The 19480-nt window shown below is 42.6% G+C and overlaps 1 protein-coding gene across 1 annotated transcript in view; it reads right to left on the reverse strand.

Annotated features, from left to right (window-relative positions):
* MYH15 (myosin heavy chain 15) overlaps positions 1-2236 on the reverse strand; it is a 42865-nt gene extending 40629 nt beyond the window's left edge. Inside the window, 3 exon segments of the mRNA XM_014308886.2 lie at positions 279-422; positions 953-1056; positions 2098-2236. Coding sequence (XP_014164361.2) covers positions 279-422; positions 953-1056; positions 2098-2191 — 342 coding nt within the window. The 5' untranslated portion in view covers positions 2192-2236.
* Between the last annotated feature and the right edge of the window lie 17244 nt (positions 2237-19480).

The raw sequence follows: 19480 nt of genomic DNA on the forward strand, positions 1-19480 counted from the left end.
GGCATTTACACAGATTAATATTAGAAGATGAAAAATAAACTGGGTCTCCCCACCACCTTGACTTAAGAAAAATATCCCCCCCACACCTTTCCTAGGCAAACAAGCAAAACTGAGGAGGCAGGCACCATCTTACTCATTCAGTTTTGTGTTTGTATTCAGCTGACCCTCATTTTTGTGACTTATCAGAGTTGTAAAATGAACACGAACACAACATGTTCACACACAATGTCAGCATTTGAAATGCAGGTCGCTAAATCCACCCCTGCAGTGGCCCTTACATAGATCATCCAGTTGCTGTAGCGTTTCCTCAGGTTGTACAGCACAGATGCCTCATTCAGGTGGGTCAGCATAGACATGTCCTCAATCATGTCAAATTTGGGAGGGTTCATGGTCTGCACGTCATCTTCTTTTATAGTCATGGTCTGCAAAGACAAACAAATACAGCAACACTGGAAGATACTGGGATTCTCTGTTGCTTCATACACCTTATGGAAGAAAATATATTTTTCCCCCAGCAGAGGGAAGTTCTTCAGGTCAATCTCTTCCTATGCGTGCAATACCATGTGTTTCCACTGGTATCAGAAGAATAGGGGAAGGCTGAGATGATAAAAGTAAGAAGCACGGTGCTATGGCTGCAAAAGAAGCCATGAAATTTGGCTAGAGCCTGGGTTTTTAGCTCTGGGCACCAAACCAGAACTGGCTGGTTGCAAACCTCCTGTCACAGCCCTCCCCCAGCTGCGCGGTGGCTGATGCTCACCCACCCATGACTGCATTGCTGGTTTTCCCTTGGTGGTTTTTCATGTGTTATCCTACCCTGAGCTGGCATCAGTTACTGAGCCTTCCCATTCACAGCCCATCTCATGAAACAGGCAACTGAACTGAAACAAGAACAATTCTGTATCTTGCAGTTCTGGCCTTGTTAGTCACAGATCAGACAAAACCAGTTTTGTACCCTTCCATCCGTTGTCTGCACGGTCACTTTGCCTTCGCTAGTTTCTGTAATTTCAGCTTCAACGTAAGCTTTCTTTTCATCAGGAACCCAACATTTCTTCTTCCCTGTGAAATTAAGAAGACTGAGGGTTCACAGCCTTGCATCAAACAGCAACACCATGTCTAGCTAAGTGAGATTGCTGTATTACTTTTTCTGCAGAAACGACACAAAACCTCTGGCATTGCAGCAGATTGGCAGTGCTGGGAAGCTGTGTGATGAAGCAGAAGGCATAGGGCTCCCAAATGTTGTCTTCCTTTGAAACTACTGCTCGGCTTCCTCTAGATCCTTCTAGCACAAGGTGTCAAAATATTTCACAAATGCTGGCTAAGCCTCAGCCTCCATGGAAAATCCATAATCACCAGTGTGCAGATGGAGGAACTGAGATTCAAGCCCAAATTAAGGCATTTGCTAAAAAGTCCCACAGAGAATTTCAAACTGTTCAAGGAATCCAACCCACATTATTCAACTGCCATCTATCAGGTTTAACATTATTCCTTCTCATTCTTCTGAGTATTGTGTTGAAAAACAGCAATAGTAATAACTCACATTTAGTTGTGCATGTGCCTTTTTAGAGTTCGGAGCAGCTGCACAAGATTTTAGGTCTTAAGTTACAGCAACTGTTGTGAATAGTGAAAGGCCGCAGTTTTGATGCATTCACACTTACTACTAAACCTTGGGGCTCATAGAAACCCGTTTAATGAAAAATAAATTATGGGGAACTAAAAGCTAACATCACATTATTATACAAGCTGCAAAGCAAATAAGACATTTAGTCAGGCCACAGAAACATTAATGTCTGTTGTTTTTCTCTAAAGCTGACAGAGAGGTTATTCCCCTTTTAGCAGAGCAGTACCAATACACCTTGCTTCTAAGTCTAGACAAACACTTGTCATAGATTGTTTTTAATTTTTACTGTCTGGGAGTTTTTAATAGCTTTGCAGAATAAAGGAACCCAAACTTGGTTGAACCAACATCAGCAGCACAGCAGTGACAACGGAGGCTTTGCAACCTGCTTTGCTCTGCATTTCTTTGACTCCATTCATTTGTGATCCTTACCCCTCTGAACCAGCCCCTGGCAGCACAAAGGGTGTGAATCTGCAACTCACCATCGAAGGCCACGGTCTGAGCCTTCATCAGCTCCTTCTCACTCTTTCGGAGGTAGGGAGCAGCCTCCCCAAACTCTGACATATCGACCATCATCTTGGCAAGGGTTCAAGGTGGCACAGCTCACAGAGGAAAAAGAAAGGCACCCAGTCTACCAAGGAAAGGGGGGAAAAGCACAACAATTGTCTATTCCGTGAACAATGTCAGGCAATATAAAAAGCTCTGCATAACATGGCAGGCAGCTGATCAAAGGGATGATTAATGTTAAACACAAATGCCTAACACAGATTTGAGACGAGACTGCACTTTTAGTTAAACCCTTCCTTGCCTCAGTGTATTAAAAGTCAGACAGGTCTTGAAGGCTTCTAAACCTCAACACTGGTCACAGTTATCTCCACAGGAAGATATTGTCTCTTTTTTGTGGCACATATGGTGCTTAAGAGCAGGAGGGACCACTTGAAGCTGTGATTTTAAAAACCACTTAGCAGGGGCCTCTTCTGGCCCCTTTCAAAATTGCCTGGAGCAAAGGTATGCTCTCCCGCAGGTCTCCCTGGGGCTGTGCCACTCTGCCGATTAAAGCACCATCTCAGGCAGGCGTTTTCTGGGAAACAAGGAGCAAGACTTCACTGCTGCAAAGTTGCAGGGATGTATGTCCCACGCTCTCACTGCAGAAAGTCAGCACTGGAGCTGGAAACAGCTCTGCTCCTGCACTTCTCCGATTCAGGAATTAGCATGACAATAAAAACAGGACTAACACGGCTCTCTGAAGTCCTGTGCTGGTGCTGCTCCCTCTGAACTCACCAGGCTGGGCATCCCCCTGCAGCAGGGCATGGCTAAGGCAAGTGTATCTGAAGAATTGGTGCAAGGGCTTCATATGTTTTCAGATTGCTTTGAGTTTATCAGTCCAGCTTAATACCTATACTTGTTTTCTCAAATGGCAAGGGCACAGTGTTTAGGAGTCTTTTTTTCGTGAAAGAGAGGGCAGGGGACGTGGGTCACAGTGAGACTAATTTGCTGTGTTTGTACAGCCAAGTAATTAATTTGTTTTGTACTCTCTAAAATCATCAAACAGATATGATGGGGGAGTTTTTTGTTTATTTTTGAGATTTTTTTACAGACTTAGACATAAATACTTACACACACATAAATTATTCAGCATGTTTCCCAGCCCTTGTCTAAAAGAAGTTCCACTGCTACAAGATGCACACACACAGTTTCAGAATTTCAGGGGTGTTTGTTTGTTTGTTTGGGTTTTTTTAAGTCAGGACACCATTTGACTACTATTTAAAGCTGCATAAGTGACCCTCAGGTTAATTTCTTCCCTTATTTTATTTACTGCACAATATCCAGGCCAGCTGGATAAATTTTCAAGACCCCTATCAAGACAGACACTGAAGTCTTTCAAAATTTAATTCAATTTATTTCTAACAAAATCCTGGTAGAGATAAAAACTCCTCGTCAACCAAGGCAGCTTTTTTTTCAGCATGTTCCTCCTAGGGAACATAAAGCCCTAAGACAGCAGAGTTGCCAAGGCGTTACATCCAGCCCTCTCCCGCTGCTGCAGTAAAAGCTTGATGCCTTCTGTCTTGTTGCTGTAGAGCAAAAATTTTCTTTCTCAGAACTAGCCCTCGTTTTTTTCTAGATTTTTAAGTAATTTTTTTAACCTTTATCTTTTGAAAGATTAATCACATACATAAGCATGGGAATTGCCAATTATTTTAACATCATCTGAACTGGCTAAAATTCCCAACTTGAGACACAACTCAATGGCAGAGCCTCTCTGTCTTTCTGTGTCTCATCTCTAGTGCAGCAATGAAATCACATCAGTTCAGACATTTAAACAGAACATCATTAGAGCACATAAGTGTAATTTCACATTAAATGTGCAAATGCCAGAGGGGCCCTCCAGTGTTAATCTCTAGGACCCAAGGCAGGTTCCCACAAGTCCTAGCACACACTAAAGTGCTCTGAATCCCTTTTGTGCAACCTGGCTCCATTTGCAGACCTCCTAGGGACAGTTCCTCAGCTGTCACCTCCTTATCTCTTCCTTTTTCCCCCCTCATGTTCAGGGTGGACCCTATAGTGAGTATGTTATGGTGTAAAGCAGCATTCTGGCAGCTGGAAGAGAACCCTTTTACTTCAGTAGTCTGGGTGTTTGGAGTTACAGTAGAGGCTGGAGGCCAGGCTGTGCACACCTTGTGGTGCAGAGAATTCATTGAGGCAATTCCATCAGCAGATACAAGAAGTGGGAAATTTTGTTTTGTTATGGATGCAAGATTATTTTTAAAATGCAGAATAGCTGGGAAAGACAAGGCTAAAGCTAAAGGTGTTCCCTTTCAATCTGTTGTAGCCAACAACAGAAAGAGCCAGCCCTTGTATATCAGCTGTGGGATATCCTTGAAAATGCCTGCTCCCTGTGGAAAGCCTATACTGTTACATAAAGTGAAGTGGCATGCCCAGGACCAACAAGGGACTGTCTTTACTGGGGCTGTTGGAAGCGACTGTAGCACTAAGGGCAGGCAGGGATAATGCAAGAGCAGCTGCGGTGGCACTACCTGGCCTGGAAAGGGAGCCCAGTAATGCTCCAAGGGTTGTAACTCAGGCTGGATTAAAGAATGCCTTGGACCAGCAAGCTGCTTAAAATTGCAAATTGCAAATTGCAAATAAACCATCATCTCTTGCAGATGATAGAGACTTGCAGGCACTGGCTAATCATTTCACTCAGATGCATGATTACAGGGGACCTGACACTTCCCTAAGTGGTTATTCCGGCTGGTTAAATGAATGCACTGATGTTAGAGAAGAAATACATATTTGCTATTCTACCATTCAAACAGCATCCTACAGTGACTACCACAGGCTAGATATTTACTGATACTACTGCTAAAACTTTAAGCCACATGAAAACCTTAATCATATCAAACCCACAGTAGAGTGTTAGAGCACAGCACCCACACTTAAAAGTGAGAGAGGTTGGTACTCACCCTGGAGAGCACACAGAAAGTGTCACAACTCTGCCTGGTCCAGGCTTTATATGCCCCTATCTCAAGGTCACTGCTGATAACTGTTTAAAGGCATCTGCAGTTTTTCCCCATGCCTATATTTGTCTGCTGGATCCCAGCTGAGGAGACAATGCCCAGGGAGGGGACACATGTGGCTGTGCCCTGACAGGGGGTCAGGAAGGTCAGTGAGGAATGGCACTCTCGGTCTCTCCACCCCTCGACACACTTTCATTCTTGCTCCATGACTTCATGGAAGAAGCCTTTCCTGCTTCTGTGTTTTCACTAGGGCAAGTATTGCTTTTCCAAGTGCTTCAGAACTTAATTACTGTGGGCTCATGGGTGTGTGTGTGTGTGTGTGTGTGTGGGTGTGTGTGTGTGTGGGTGTGGGTGTGTGTGTGTGTGTGTGTGTGTGTAAATTAAGACTATTCAGACACGACTCCTCTGGAATATGAAAATCAAAGCTTTTTGCACCAGGAATAAGTGATTATTAAGGGAATTTGGTTATGTGAGCCAAATTCCCTTCAAGCAACAGGGCTAGGAAGTGGGTCACATCCCAGACAAGGGCTTTAAAATCCCTTTTTGGGCATCGGGAGTTTTAAAGCCAAGACTATAGGCTCAGGTTTGGAATGCACAGGTGTTCCCAGTTTATGAACAAGGCAAGACAGGGAAGAAATCTAAGAATGTATTGATTCTGTCCGGAACGTGAATCACAGATAAAGAACAAAGTAAGCATCAATTTTAGTGAGTCCTTTGCTTCAGGAAACTAATTTATGAGTCCCAATTTAGGCAATGTCTGGCCTTTTTATTGTAAACTCATTTTTTCCTGTGAAACAAGCACCATGAGTAACTCAGGTCTCATTTCATTGCAACCCATAAACAACAGAAGAACTGACACTGCCAGACTGATTTGCTTTTACCAGCATAGGTAGATATTCCTTCCTTTGGCTCTAGCATAAGCTGAATATAAAAGCAGAAAGGAAAATAAATACTGTGGATAAAGCTTGTTGGCCACAAGGGAAGACAATATATTTGTGCTCTACAAAACTCAATTCCAAGGTAGCAAGGAGGGAGCTTATCCACAACTTCATTGAAGTCCTAGATAGCCACAGGAACAAGTGGCTTGGTTTGTGCCCAGGCAAGAAGGAAAATGTCTGCATAGTGAGTCTGCTATTTTTAAAGCTGTTATGCTGATGACTGGACAGGGACAGGTTGTACAAAGTTGGTTTGTAAGAAACAGGAATTTCTGGAAGTGATAGGCCCAAAGACAGGAGACTGATGTGGCAGCTCTGAGGATTTGAGCACTTTGGTAACTTGGTATTTTTAGCATTTGGGGGAATGCAACCAAGAGATAGAGAATCACTACTGCTGTGCTAGAGACATGCTCACCTCCAGACAGATTAGAGAAAAGACTGCTCTGCTACGGAGCAGAGACAAGGATAAGAGCCAGGGATGAAGCTTTCCATCCTGGTCCGGATTCATCTGTGAAAGGAATTTGCACTCCAGCTGAACACAAGCAGCTTGTGTCACATTCTAGAGTTTGACTGGCTGTCACACTCACACCAGAATTGCCACCTAGCCTGCTGCTTTAGAGGTGTTTGGTGCCCTGCAGCACAGACGTGTGTCGGATCTAAATCACCATCTTTTTGCTTTATATCTGGCAAAAAAGAATAAAGAGGTGGTGATTTTGGCTGCTGAGGTGAACAGTGAGTGGTTGTGTAAACTCAAGCAGACGCTCCTGATCACATAATTGGAAACAAGGTAAATCACAAGCATCACCAAGCTTTATGGACATTGTTAATTGCTGAGAAGGCTGAGAATATGATTATTTCAAACCATGAGGATACAAAATGCTGATACTCTCTCCCTCTTGCTCCTCTCTCATATAGCCAGGAGCTTTACTTCCAAACACAATATTCTCATTTACCACCTACGTTGCTTAGAAGAAGCCATCTTCTTACAAATACACTGGTATCACTTACATCTTCTCTGTTCTTCAAATATTCAGCTTTCATCAGTCCTGCATGAATGCTACAATCTTGCTCTCACGCCTCCCTTTTCTTTTTTGGGGTTGCAAACAACTGTTTCCATAGCTAATTCTAAAGCAATTTCAACGCTTGTGCTGCTTAGAAAGGGACACAGTTAACTGGTTCAAACACAATCAATTTATTTTCTTTGCTAGCCTGATGTGAATGATGCTGCACATTAATCCTGCCTTTCTGGAGTTTATTTGCTTTCTCTTAATATGAAAGAGACATTGCAGCACATTCTCCCTAGATTAAATTTGTAACAGGGACAACCAAAGACATTTGCTTTTGCAGGGGCTACTTTTAGAAAGGTTAATGCTGGTCACTGTTTCTAGGGAAACAAGGGTCTTTGATAAGGAGCTCTTGTGACTAAACTATTTTTAATAACATTACATATTGGAAAGGAATGCAATAACATTTATCAGCTCTAGACAGAAGATAGTGTCAATATTGTGGTCTAATATAGAAAAGTTGACATATTGGTTCTGTAAAAAGCTCAGTTATGAACCCTCTCTATTTTCTTAGACAAAAAGATCAACCAGCCAGCTGGGTTTTGACAAAAGCTGGCCTTTAGACTACTCTTAATAAAATGTTTACTGTAATAACCTGGCACTCCTGAAAAGCAAGATCAATGAGAGAGAAGGACATCAATTTAAGAGACAGATGCTTGGAGAAAACATCCTTGCAGTCAGGATCCTCTGGGTTGCTCTATAAAAAATGCAGAAAGACCATCACTCTACAAGATGCATCTAAAAAGAATGAGAACCTATTGTTTTCCTCAGGGGCTTTTTTTGGTCACCGGTCCATGCTGCTGTTGCAGCGTCTATTTAAAAAACAAATGGGAAAGAACCAAAATGACTTAGTTGGATGAGAAAGTTCATCCATCTGGGAATAGTTTCAGGAGAAGAAAGGTGCTAACATCTTATCCTGGAGCAAAGTGATTGATTTTGTCTTGTGAAGAATTATGTTTTAATTCCTCAAGCCACTGATGGCCCACAGTGAAATTGGAGGGGGAGAGAAATTTAGATTTAAAAATAGTTGCACTCTGCTACATCTCTTAAGGATGAAAAAATTGGCACTGAACAGTACATTGAAAGTATGTTTATGACAGCTAGATTCCCATTATCAGACTGGAGATTTTCAGGTCTCTGCCAGCCTTTGTGCTCCCCCTGCTGCAGTGCCTGTGCTTGGCCATGGACACATGTACCGGCAGCCTGAAGAGGTATCAGGAACATCTCTTCACCTTCCTTTCTTTTTAAGGAAGCAACATAATTTTAAATATTTTTCCTCAATTAATTCTTTGCTGACAGCTACTGTGTGGTGTGACAGTAGAACAGAAATTTAAATCTCTCTATGGAAAGCATCTGCTTTCATACAAATATGACTCGTGAAATAATTCCTAAGCCACCAAAAATGTTTTAAGTGGCTTTTAAGCCACTGTAATCCATGATCTATTGCTATCAACATGCAAACCCCTGACACCTCTCCCAATTTTGAGCAGCATGGGGTCAGCAGGGACTTCAGAGCATTAACCCTCTAAACCACAGGAGCATTGCCGATCTTCCTAGCTTGGCAGCGCCCGTTTCTCAGCCTCTGATCCCATGCCAAGCACAGCGCTCCGGGCTGCAGCGGCATGCTCCCCTCCTAGTCCGGCCCGGGACAATAAACATTTCAGAGCTGTCACTGCTGCCTCTCCCCTGCTGACATTCAATCATTATGGTATCTTAAGAACATTTAAATAGGTCAGGTTTTTAATGGGAGAGCTTGGCTTCTGGGAGTGAGACTGACAGCCTTTTGAGAGCAGATTAACAGCGCTGATAAATCAATCTCAGACTGACTCACAGCCATAAGAAAAATAAGAAAAATAAGAAGATGAAAAGGGAGCCTAGTTCAATAAATGATCTCAGTTCTTTGGTTCTGGAGATGTACTGGGGGAGGGAAAGAAGACTTTTGTCATGTGCCTCATCACTCTTCTTTCTCCAATTTTGACTGCATCCCTCACTCCACCAATGTGCTCTGTTGGAAGTTTTCCATCTCCGATGATCTTGAGCATCTCACCCTGCCCACCAGGTCAGAGATTAATGGCATGTTTTGAGAATTGCAGTGCCTCATTTTCCCAACCATCACATAGCCTAATTGCCATTAATGAGTTTTGGGTTTCCCTCCCACACCTCACCTTAAACTACTCTGCATTATCCATAACCACCGGGGGAAGGCAGGGGGTTAAAAGCACTAATAATGCATGTAGGCAGTTCAGGTTAATCTTTTGAGTATTCATTAACGGAGCATTTGTTTGCATAGCACGTCATTGGAATTACTGTAGTCCCACCACCAATTCCATTAAACCTTTCCGAAGCTAATAGCAGAAGTATTTTAGTCTTGATCAATGCAAGGCAAAAAAGAAACCTTCTAAGCGTCTCTCTGGGGTTTCTATTACGCAATCTGACTTCAAAGACAGGGCACTTCATTAGCCTACTTCAGCCTCTGACTATGATGCACTCTGTCTGCTCAAGCAGCCTGAAAATCACATTTCCATTTTAATAGGCAGCGCTGTCCTAAAATACTCCTAGGTCTTCAGACACAACATATTCTAGCTCCTGGTGACAAGCTTCTGCAAGACAACTTGCCTTTTTTTGTCTTTTTTATATTTTACCTTCAAGGATTCAGAGCCTGCCCTTCAGGTATGGGTAGGGGTAGTTGCTGATTGTCTGGTTTTGCTGCCGTGGAAGCTTATTTTTCAGGTGAGCTGAGGGGGAAAGAAGTAAAATATTCATGCACAGGAGGTTTTGTGATTTTTCAATTTTTCGCTGCTGTAACTCTATGAGTCATAACTCGACTTTCAGTCAAGGATTGTTTGCTATCTTTTGTTTACCTTACGCCAACTACAAGCTACACTAAAACATGCACAGACAGTTTAATTGGTGAAACAATTGTCATGGGGATACTTTATTAACTTTGCAAGTGCTGACGGAATAAACCCAATGTGATTGTCATGATGTTAATTTAGCAGGAAAACACTGCAGGAAGGAGACTGTGTGAGGTTTCAGCATTTACATTCTGTAAGCAACAACAAAACATTATTTCTTTCCAAATACAGATACACTGGGCTGGTCTCCTCTGCTGAAAATTCAGTCAGCAAAGCTTCTTGAAATATTAAGGCCAGTTTTTAAAGAAAATTTATTTCCAGGAGTATTACTTTCTGCCTGAAAAAGCACAAGTCTGTGCTTTTCACATGGCCTAATGATTTGACACTTTTTGTCAGTTGAATTTAAACACCTCCAAAAACTGACATGACATTGATGTGACATCCTTCTCTCCATCAGCAATATGACTGGCTAGTGTGTGCATGTAAGTGTATATATAGGAGAGACACACATATATATTTATACATCTGTGTGTATATCTATAAATATCTATACATACATATATATAGACTTATAAATGTGAAAACAAGTCCATTTTCTAAACCTCTCCCCTCCCAGCTGTGATGTTCCACGCTTAGAGCTCAGTACCAGATAAAACAGCCTCTTCCTTGGAGACCTGCAGAACTGACCCTGCCAGTGCTGCTGTAGCACAGCTGAGCCGTGGCAGACTCCCCCTGCTGTGCTCCCCCGATGCTGGAGCTGAAGTCATGCCCCCAGCAAACCCCCCCGAGCACATCGGGCTCAGCCTCTCCTCTGCACGGGCACATCGCGTCTGACGCCGGGGTAATTTCTGGAGACGCACAATGGGGCAAGATGGGAAAGGGGGGAGCTGTTCCGGGAGGGCAGAGGCAGGAGTGATGAGATGACAGGAGTTACAGGAGAGAGGGATGGTGAGAAAAGGCTGTGCTGGATCACCCAGAGGAACCTATGGATGCCACTGGAGAAAGGTTGCACTACCTACCGAGACCAAAACACATGGAGACACCATCACCAAGACTAGCCCGGCATTGCCTTTGAAGAGGACAACCAATTTTGTCACAACGGTGATAAAAAGCACAACAGCAGCTGAGATCTCCAGTGAGGCTACAAGCACAATCCTCTTCAGAGTCACACTGGATCCCCAGCAGCAGCCAATTCTGTTGTAACAGAATTGACTTTAGTTGATTTCAAATATTTTTTTCTTTATCTTTTTTTTTCTTTTGTAACTGAAATATACACTTTGTCTTTACAGGAAAAAAATAATGAAGGAGATGGAACAAAAGAATATCAGATCATATACTTGAGGCTTCTTGCACAAAGCCAAAGTATCTGCTAGGTATGTTGTTATATGCATTTCAGTCTCACCCAATGGTCTAGAAAAGAAAAGGGAAAGAAAATATTAACATATCCAGTATGATGATGCAAAGCTAGATTGCTGTAAAAATGCTGAACAGGAATGGAACACATGCCCTGCCTCACTGGGCCCCTCTGAAGCTTCATTTTAAATACCAGTAGCTCAGCAGCATGAAAGCACTAAAGAACTCATTTGACAAGATCACCAACCCAGCTGAGTAAATCATTTTCATCAAAACTCACTCAACAGAAAACCTTGGATTTGGATCTATGCAGCATGTCCCACAGCAACTTCTCACCAGCAGGTTCATCTATTCAAATCTCTCCACCAGCAGAGCATTTGGGAACAATCTTGGTTGAAAGTCTGTTTACCACTCTGTGGGTGTACACTGTCATTCCATCTCACCTTTCTAGATGCCCTTCTGCAGGTCTGGTAGCTGTGCCTTGCTTCTGCTAGAGAAGAGTGAGATCCAAACAATAACTCCTGCAACAAGGGCAACAAAATAACATTTTTTTTATATAGCTATAGAAAAATGTATATCATGTTTTAAAAAACAACCTGATGTGTTTCTGAGGATCCAAACTTACAGCAGGAGGCTAAAATATTTAACACAGAACTTTGAGAAAAATATAGACTATTTTCGGGTGTGAAAATATGCTATATAAAAATAAGGGAAAAAAAAGAGAAAAGAAAAGGAAACTGTATGTTTTTGAGTTGGATCATTCTGCCTCTTGCCTGTCAAGCAATACGGTCCTGGTAGACTCTCTGATTCTTCTTGTACTGCAGTTGATGAACAGGGATTTTCCAGAGCAGAAAAATCTCCCCTGCTGTCATCACCCAAATGTGCACCAGAACCACAGAGAAGGAACTGCAGACCTAAAGTCCAGGTGATTTCCATTGGATTGCCAGCATGTCCTGGAGGCCTACCTTTATCCATTACTGACACCTTCATATTTCAAGATATGCAAGACATCATGATCAGAAGGAAAATCAAATTAAATAAATGGTGTGATGCCGGAATTGCTGTCACCTTTCTAGGAAAAGGAAACTGAGGCAAATGTAGGGGCTATATCCATATAAATGAGGCATTCAATTCCCACTATTTCTCTGTGTGGAGTTACAAGAAGATTACCTTCAAAGAAGGACTAGGCAGTGTGCTCATGGTCATGCTGTTGGACCAGGAGAAGAGTCCAGGCAATAGAGCTGTAAGAATTTGACAGTGCCTCGGAGCAAGCCCCACCCTTCTCCGTGGGCAGACAGGCTTCTCACCACATGGGTCATCTTTGTCACACTTACTTGGTTTTAAAAGTAGGAATTTTACTTGTGTAAAAGTGAATGGCAAGTTGTTTCTCACCCAAGCAGTTTATTCTGAATGAAGAATGAGAGGAGCAGATTTTAGGTGCCGCACGTGTAAGGAGCAATGCACTAATTGGCACTGTTGTTCACAGCAGAATAGGTAGATACATTCAAAGGCAATAGCAATGCCCTTTATACTTCCAGTTACACTGAAGGAAGATTTGGCTCACTCTTCACTGGACACACAGACTTGTGTTTTAGCTATTTGCAACAAGTGGAAAACTATCCTGAATACACTTGAACTGCTTACAGTTTTCTACTGCCACACCAGGATGTCTGTACCTTGTCAGGTAAAAAGCATGCCCATTAAATGAGCAGAATTTATTTCAATGAGAGAACTAATCAGAAAGCAGATGTATAGATCCATTCCCCAGAAATAATAAACCAAATGACATTTAAGTAGTAGGCACCATTCTGTCCCATACTCAGGCAAGGCAGACAGGTCTTACTGATTTTTTTCATAGCATATGCATGAAGTTCAAAGTTCAAACTCAAATATTTCCCTAACCAGAAAGGATACAGTTTTTCAGACTACAGATTCAAGATGTGTTTTAATGACAGTTTAAAGAAAAGTATGAAGCTTATGGGAAGAGGTCCAAAAGGACAAATGAAACAACCTTCCACACTCTCCCCATTCCTGATACCACAGCCTGTTTGTTAGCAGTAACAATGTGTGACACATCACATGGGGCTCTGCTGAGATGAACTCCACACCCCTGACCCTGAATCACTGATAAAGTCGTGACATGGAAAAAAGGGCAGCCTGAGTGCCTTCACAACAGCCAAGCTCTGGGACTCAGCAACGCCTGCCATAATCCTGTTATCTCCTGTAAGTGTCTTCTACCACTGTTATCAGAACCAGAAGTGCAGAGGTATTAGCAATAGAAAGGAATTTTGGCCCTGTGCTCCCTCACTGGATGGGGTTCCTGTCTGTGTCCCACTGTCCAGTCCAGCCGCAAGGAGCCGAGCACGGGGAGCACGTGTGTGTGGGGGCACGGGGGGCCAGCCACCACGGCTGCTCAGAGTGGGGCCATTCCAAGAAAATCCAAACCAGTCACTCAGCAATACCTGAGCAAATTCAGAGCATTTGGTCTTCCTCAGTGTCACCTCCTTTCCCTCTCTGCCCTCACCTAAGGACAAGATGGTCTAGGAGGTGACGTGTGATCTCCCTTCACACCTTTCCCTTCTTGGACTTGGGGGAAGGCACATGGCAGAACAGACCTCATTGCTTGTGGCTCCACTTTTACAAACCAAGACAACCAGATATGGGCAAAAAAGAATAGCTAGCAGGGATTTGTTTCAATCTTATTCCTCCTTTATTCATTAATGTCTTCAAAGATATCCCCTTCCTCCCCCCAGAAACCCCTCAATGAAACAAGTGTGGACACTTCACCTTGGTTGCTGCTGCAACCTGATGAAAGATATTAAACACTGACATAATTGACAAGATTCAGAACTTGCCATGTTTACCTGTTTCTTTGGAGATTTCAAATATCAAAAAAAAAGGAATTCTGTACTTGCTAAGAGAATATCTTCCCAGCCATAAAGGATTAGAGTCCCTAAATAAAAGCTGAAAATTCTGTGTGAACTGATGATAAGAAAAGATCATTAATATGAAAAATGCAAATACAGAGAGGATATATACCATCCTCCCCCACCAATGGTATTTCTGATCAGCCAGCCTAAGTAAATCCAACCCAGCATTTATGTGCTCAGTTTGAAGTAAAATATTAAGGACAGAATAACAGTTAGGAATATGACAATGATGTTGCCCCCAATAGCCTCCAACCAAGCATCACTAATCCAGGAAATTAAGAGATGAGATCAAAAGGAACCCAACTGAATTGAAATAAGAAACATGCAGCTACAGTCTTCAAAAAGTCTTCGTGATGTGGCACAGCAAGGACAGATTGTGACTAAGGGATCTGTTTGTATTCCTATGAGACTTTTTAGAGCTGATTCCATCATTCTGGATTTATTGAATGAGTAATCACTAGCGTTCATTCATTTTATCTGGCTTTTTTTTCCTCCCTTCCAGGAAGCTCCTATTTCAAAATGTCTGTGTGGAGACTGAATGAGAGGCACCAGCTGGGGTTCCTGTACAAGATTTATGTCCTTCTGGAGGAACAGAGTGCTATTTAAGGGCAGAGCCAGTGGAGAAGCATAAGACAACCAGCAGCCACCAAACTCTAAAGGGGCTGGCTCCTGGTTTGCCTGACTGAAGCCTCACACAAAGCAGCCCATTCCACACAGATTTGGCTTTTAATACCAGTTAGGGCATTTTTTTCACTAAAGGGAGAACATATACAAAGAAATGCTGGAGGGATCCTACCAGCAACAAATGTTCTTTGGGATTCTCCCTTGTTCCCAGCAGCAGACAAGGTCTCAGTGGCATGGGGGACATTTCAAGCAGAAACATGCAAGCTATTCAACCATTGAGCCATTTAACCTTTCAAGACTAAAGCTAAGTGACACAGCTAATCCACCAGTAAAAGTCTGTGTGCTCTCTGTCTCTCCCACGAGTGACATCCCAGCCACTGAAGAAGAATGATGGTAAATTGCATTGTTTCCAGTTTCATGGTGGAACTAGTTAAAATTTTTCTAGGCTATACTCTAGATGTAACATTAAATACAGCCACTGCTAATAACTTAGCTTAATTATTAGCTGATTTATTAATATATGGGCAGGCAAAAGATTTCAATTATTTTTAATTATATGGAAAGTTCCAAGTGTCTTTTTTGTTCCATTAAGATCATTCAAAACTCTGTAAAACCTGCAAGTGCTTAATTCTTTACATGACAGTTTTTAATTAATTTGAACTCAGGCTAATTAAAATATTTGTAGATTGCAACAACCTAATTCATGTTTAAAAGGCAAGCTTTTACATCTGCAGCAAATATAGAGCAAATATGCTCTATTTTCCATTGGGATTAAAGATCCAGCCCCTGTTTGAAGTGCAAAACACTCTTCAGCCTCAACAGTGGAATTACAAGTGACAGCAGGTAATAGAAGTGCTCCATCGGCTTGGGCTGTGTGCTATAAATCACCTCCTGAGCATTCCCAAGCCCACTGCTCCCACGTGCATGAAAATCTGTGCACTGGAGACAGGAACAAGTGTTTCAGCAAGCCTTTGGTGGTAACATCCTTGGCTTAACCCCTCACTTATCAAACATTACCTCTGTATGCAGCACTGGATTAAGGGAAAAACCAGTGGCCTGCTCTGACAGCCACCCTGCAACAAAATTTGCTAAGCACCCACAGAAACTCTAGCTTCAGCGGGTAGTTTCAAAAAGGAAAGGCAAAGGACTTTAAATTTGTAAGCAACAAAAATAAGGCTGTGTTTGTGCTACAGATGTCTCACCACCCACAGCTACTTTTGTCTTCACTGATGATTTCCAATGCCATTTGTCAAAGGGGAAGTGGCTCCAATGACAGCCCAACAAGTAGCTGGCTGCAGGCTGGACTATGAAGCCAACACAGTTAGGAGTTTTTTTTGTCATATTCTGTATCCCAGAGCCCAGGCTTGCTAACACCTCCATAATTTCCAAGCCAGAATCATGACCTGCCATTTCCACCCCAGGGATAGAGGACAGACTCCATTGCTGGAGAGCTGTAGGATGTGATTGGACCAGGTGCTGTACAATTCCACCTGGGCTCCCTTTCCCATGACAGGGTAGACCAGAGGATCTTCCCAGGTCCCTTCCTACCTGGACTGTTCTATGATGACGAGGGGCACAGAAAAGAATAAACTTTTCTGTAGAGCAAAACAAAGGCTTAAGGAGGACAAAGGACCTGATCCGACGGTGCCTAGATTTTGCTGCTTTCAGTCTGCACTGCTTTAAAGGCATGAAAGTCACCAAGTCCTTGACTGGCATGAGCCAAGTTGGATTTTCATCACGACACCTTCACACAGCTGCTGGCTATGAGCTTCCTTCATATACAAATATAGCTAATGTATACAGTGATTGTTGGCTTGATTCCCCCATTTAGAGTGAGCAATGCATATAGCCATAGTAACCAGCTCCTGCCACCGAGTCCTCCTCCTCTGAAGGCAATCCATTTATGCATGGCTCTGTGAAGAGGAGTTCACATTTCTCCTGTCTGGAAGAGCAGGAGAGGGAATTCTGGCTCTGCAGTTCTGCCACACGCTGCAGACATGACAAGGAGTGACCTTGGCTATTGTTCTGTAAGCGGTTTTCCAACATGTCACATGCATCTGTTACACACTTATCGACCCACTTGAGTCTGCATAAACCAGCCAATATTCTCTTTCCTAGGCAGGGTTATTAAAAATGCATCATCAATGTGCAGCAATATCTCCAAATAATTTTTTTAGTCAAGGTATTAATAGTTTTAAGATGTTGGAAAAACATTTTCAACGAGTTCATGGAGTTTCATAGCAAAATAGGCTTGTAGCTAACATTCACATTAGCATTTCTCCTGCCTAAAGGATATTGAATCTGAGGGCATTTAGCTTTTAATGCTTTAAAGATATGAGCATGCCAGAGCCTTTAACACAAGATAACAAAATCCAATTTCACTTGTCTCGATCAGCCTTTGTAAGTGTTGCTACTCAAGTGCTGAACTCAAGTCCCAGATCTGATCTAAGCTTTATCCCTTTCTAAATGGGTAAAAATAAACACATCCTTTCTTATCCTTTCTTGCCCTTTATGGACACAAAAACATTGCAAAGAAGGAAGAATGTTTGTACTCTAACTGAGCCAAGCAGCAAAGATTACCTCAAAAGGGCATGCAGCAAGTACTACTTTAGTTGTTGAGCTCTTTATGGTAAATAGTGGTGTTTATATATACACTAAAAGATTCATATGGCAGTTTAGACTACACACCTGTAAAAAAAAATCTCACCTCCTTCCCCAGAAAGCCCTAAAGAGGTTACAGAGACCTTTACATAGAAGAATAATATGCAGAGACCAAGAAAAAGCCTAAAGCTATTGTGATATTTTTAATTGCTACACAGTACTTTACTGAATGAAAGGGAAGCTGGCCATATGCATGAACAGTGGAAAGCAACTATTCTAGACAGCAGTAAAACAGGTTTGACCTAAATGCCTGAGCCCAGAACTTACCAAAGCCCAGCTGGCATCAGTAGCCCATGGAATCCCTGAGCTGTGAAGCATGAGTGCAACTATCCAAAAAAAAATTGCCAGCTTCTATCAGTGCTATGAATGTTCATAGTTTAATATTTCAGTCCAGCAGAGCTCTCATCTGAGTACATGTCCTTGTTAGATTTTCCTGGGACTGATGATGTTTAATGAGTCTGGGAGAAACCCAGGAAAATGTTATCACAGAACAACAGACAGAGACTAATGCCAGACTTCAGCTACCCGATCTAAAATTGTTATCACATTTCAGTGAATGGAAAATAGTTCCCAAAGATTAGGACCATTCCTTCTATCTCTCCTCTAATTACTTTCAATCTTAAGTTCTGAGAAATGGAAGAACTCAGGAGAGGTGATGGTGTAGGGGACACTCTAGTTTGTGTAAGACAAGCCCCATGCTTCTTAGGTTGTGGAGCAACCCCCACTTTTACATCCATCTATTACACTACATGGCTGTAGTGTTCTAGTTTTTTGAATTGCATGCATCACACGCAGTGGTAAAATTCTTACAGATTTAAACACTAAGACTTTACTTTTAAGCCCCTTCCCTCTTAGACTTATTTACATAAAACTTCAGCTTTATCTCAACAGGATAATAAGGAAAGATAGAGGGGACTTAACAAGTATTACCTTCTGACAAACAGCAAAGTTATCACCCGGAGAGCTGCAGCTCAGGACTTGCACTTGCTTGGGTTTGGCCAAAAGGCTTTTCACCCTCTAGCAATGGTCACTCGCAAGCCTCCCTTGTAAGCAGAGTTTGTAAGCTAATAAAACACTGACTGTAGCTTAGGTCTAGCTTCCATCTTTTCTTCTCACCAACTTATGAATAAAGATGACAGAATCATCAGGCCTTGAGCAGTTAGATATATAGTAAACAAGGTTTGGGAGCAGGAGGGAAAGAAGGAAGGAAAAATGTCATTTGAGTACTCCAGGCTTCAGAAATAGAACGCAAATTGGAGGCTGTGTGACCTTGCACCAGCACCTGCGTGCATAAGCGCTCTGCTTCCAGTGCTGTGATTAGATGCTATTTTTCCCCTGGGGGCTCTGCCTCATTCTGCATATGAGATAGGTCTGCATGGGGAGGAAGGCAGAGTCAGGTGGTGAAGGAGACTCTACTGTCTGCTTGTCCCTTTCCACTCTGTTGCAGAAGCTGCCTTCTGTATGAGTCAGAAGTGGGAAAAGAAAGATGATTTTAAGATTCAAGTAATTGCTTGCTGCATTAGTATGCCAGGAGGCTTCACTACAAAGTACCTGTGTGATGGCAAGCAAGCCATTTACACCAACTTTCAGACAGACAACTACCATAACTGATTGTATTTCCTATGTGGCTAGAGGTTGAAACCCCCAATTTGCATGGAAATGCTGAGAGGAAGCACATAAAAGTATGGCATGCCAGGGCTGCAGCCAAAGCCACCAGGACCAGCCTCTGGAGCAATGGAAAGCACACTTGTGCATGCAGGTGTGAAGTGCTATGGAATAACAAATGGAGGTTTCCACATAAGGAGCCCCAAAACAGCAGTTTACCCCAATGCATCCTGGTACCACGATGGCACTTCTTTGTGGATACTGTAACAGTAAGTACCCCACAGAAATGAGTGACTGAGAAAGGCAACACACTACATATT

This window comes from Geospiza fortis, unplaced genomic scaffold (genome assembly GCF_000277835.1).
Source record: "Geospiza fortis unplaced genomic scaffold, GeoFor_1.0 scaffold131, whole genome shotgun sequence".
Taxonomy (NCBI): Eukaryota; Metazoa; Chordata; class Aves; order Passeriformes; family Thraupidae; genus Geospiza; species Geospiza fortis.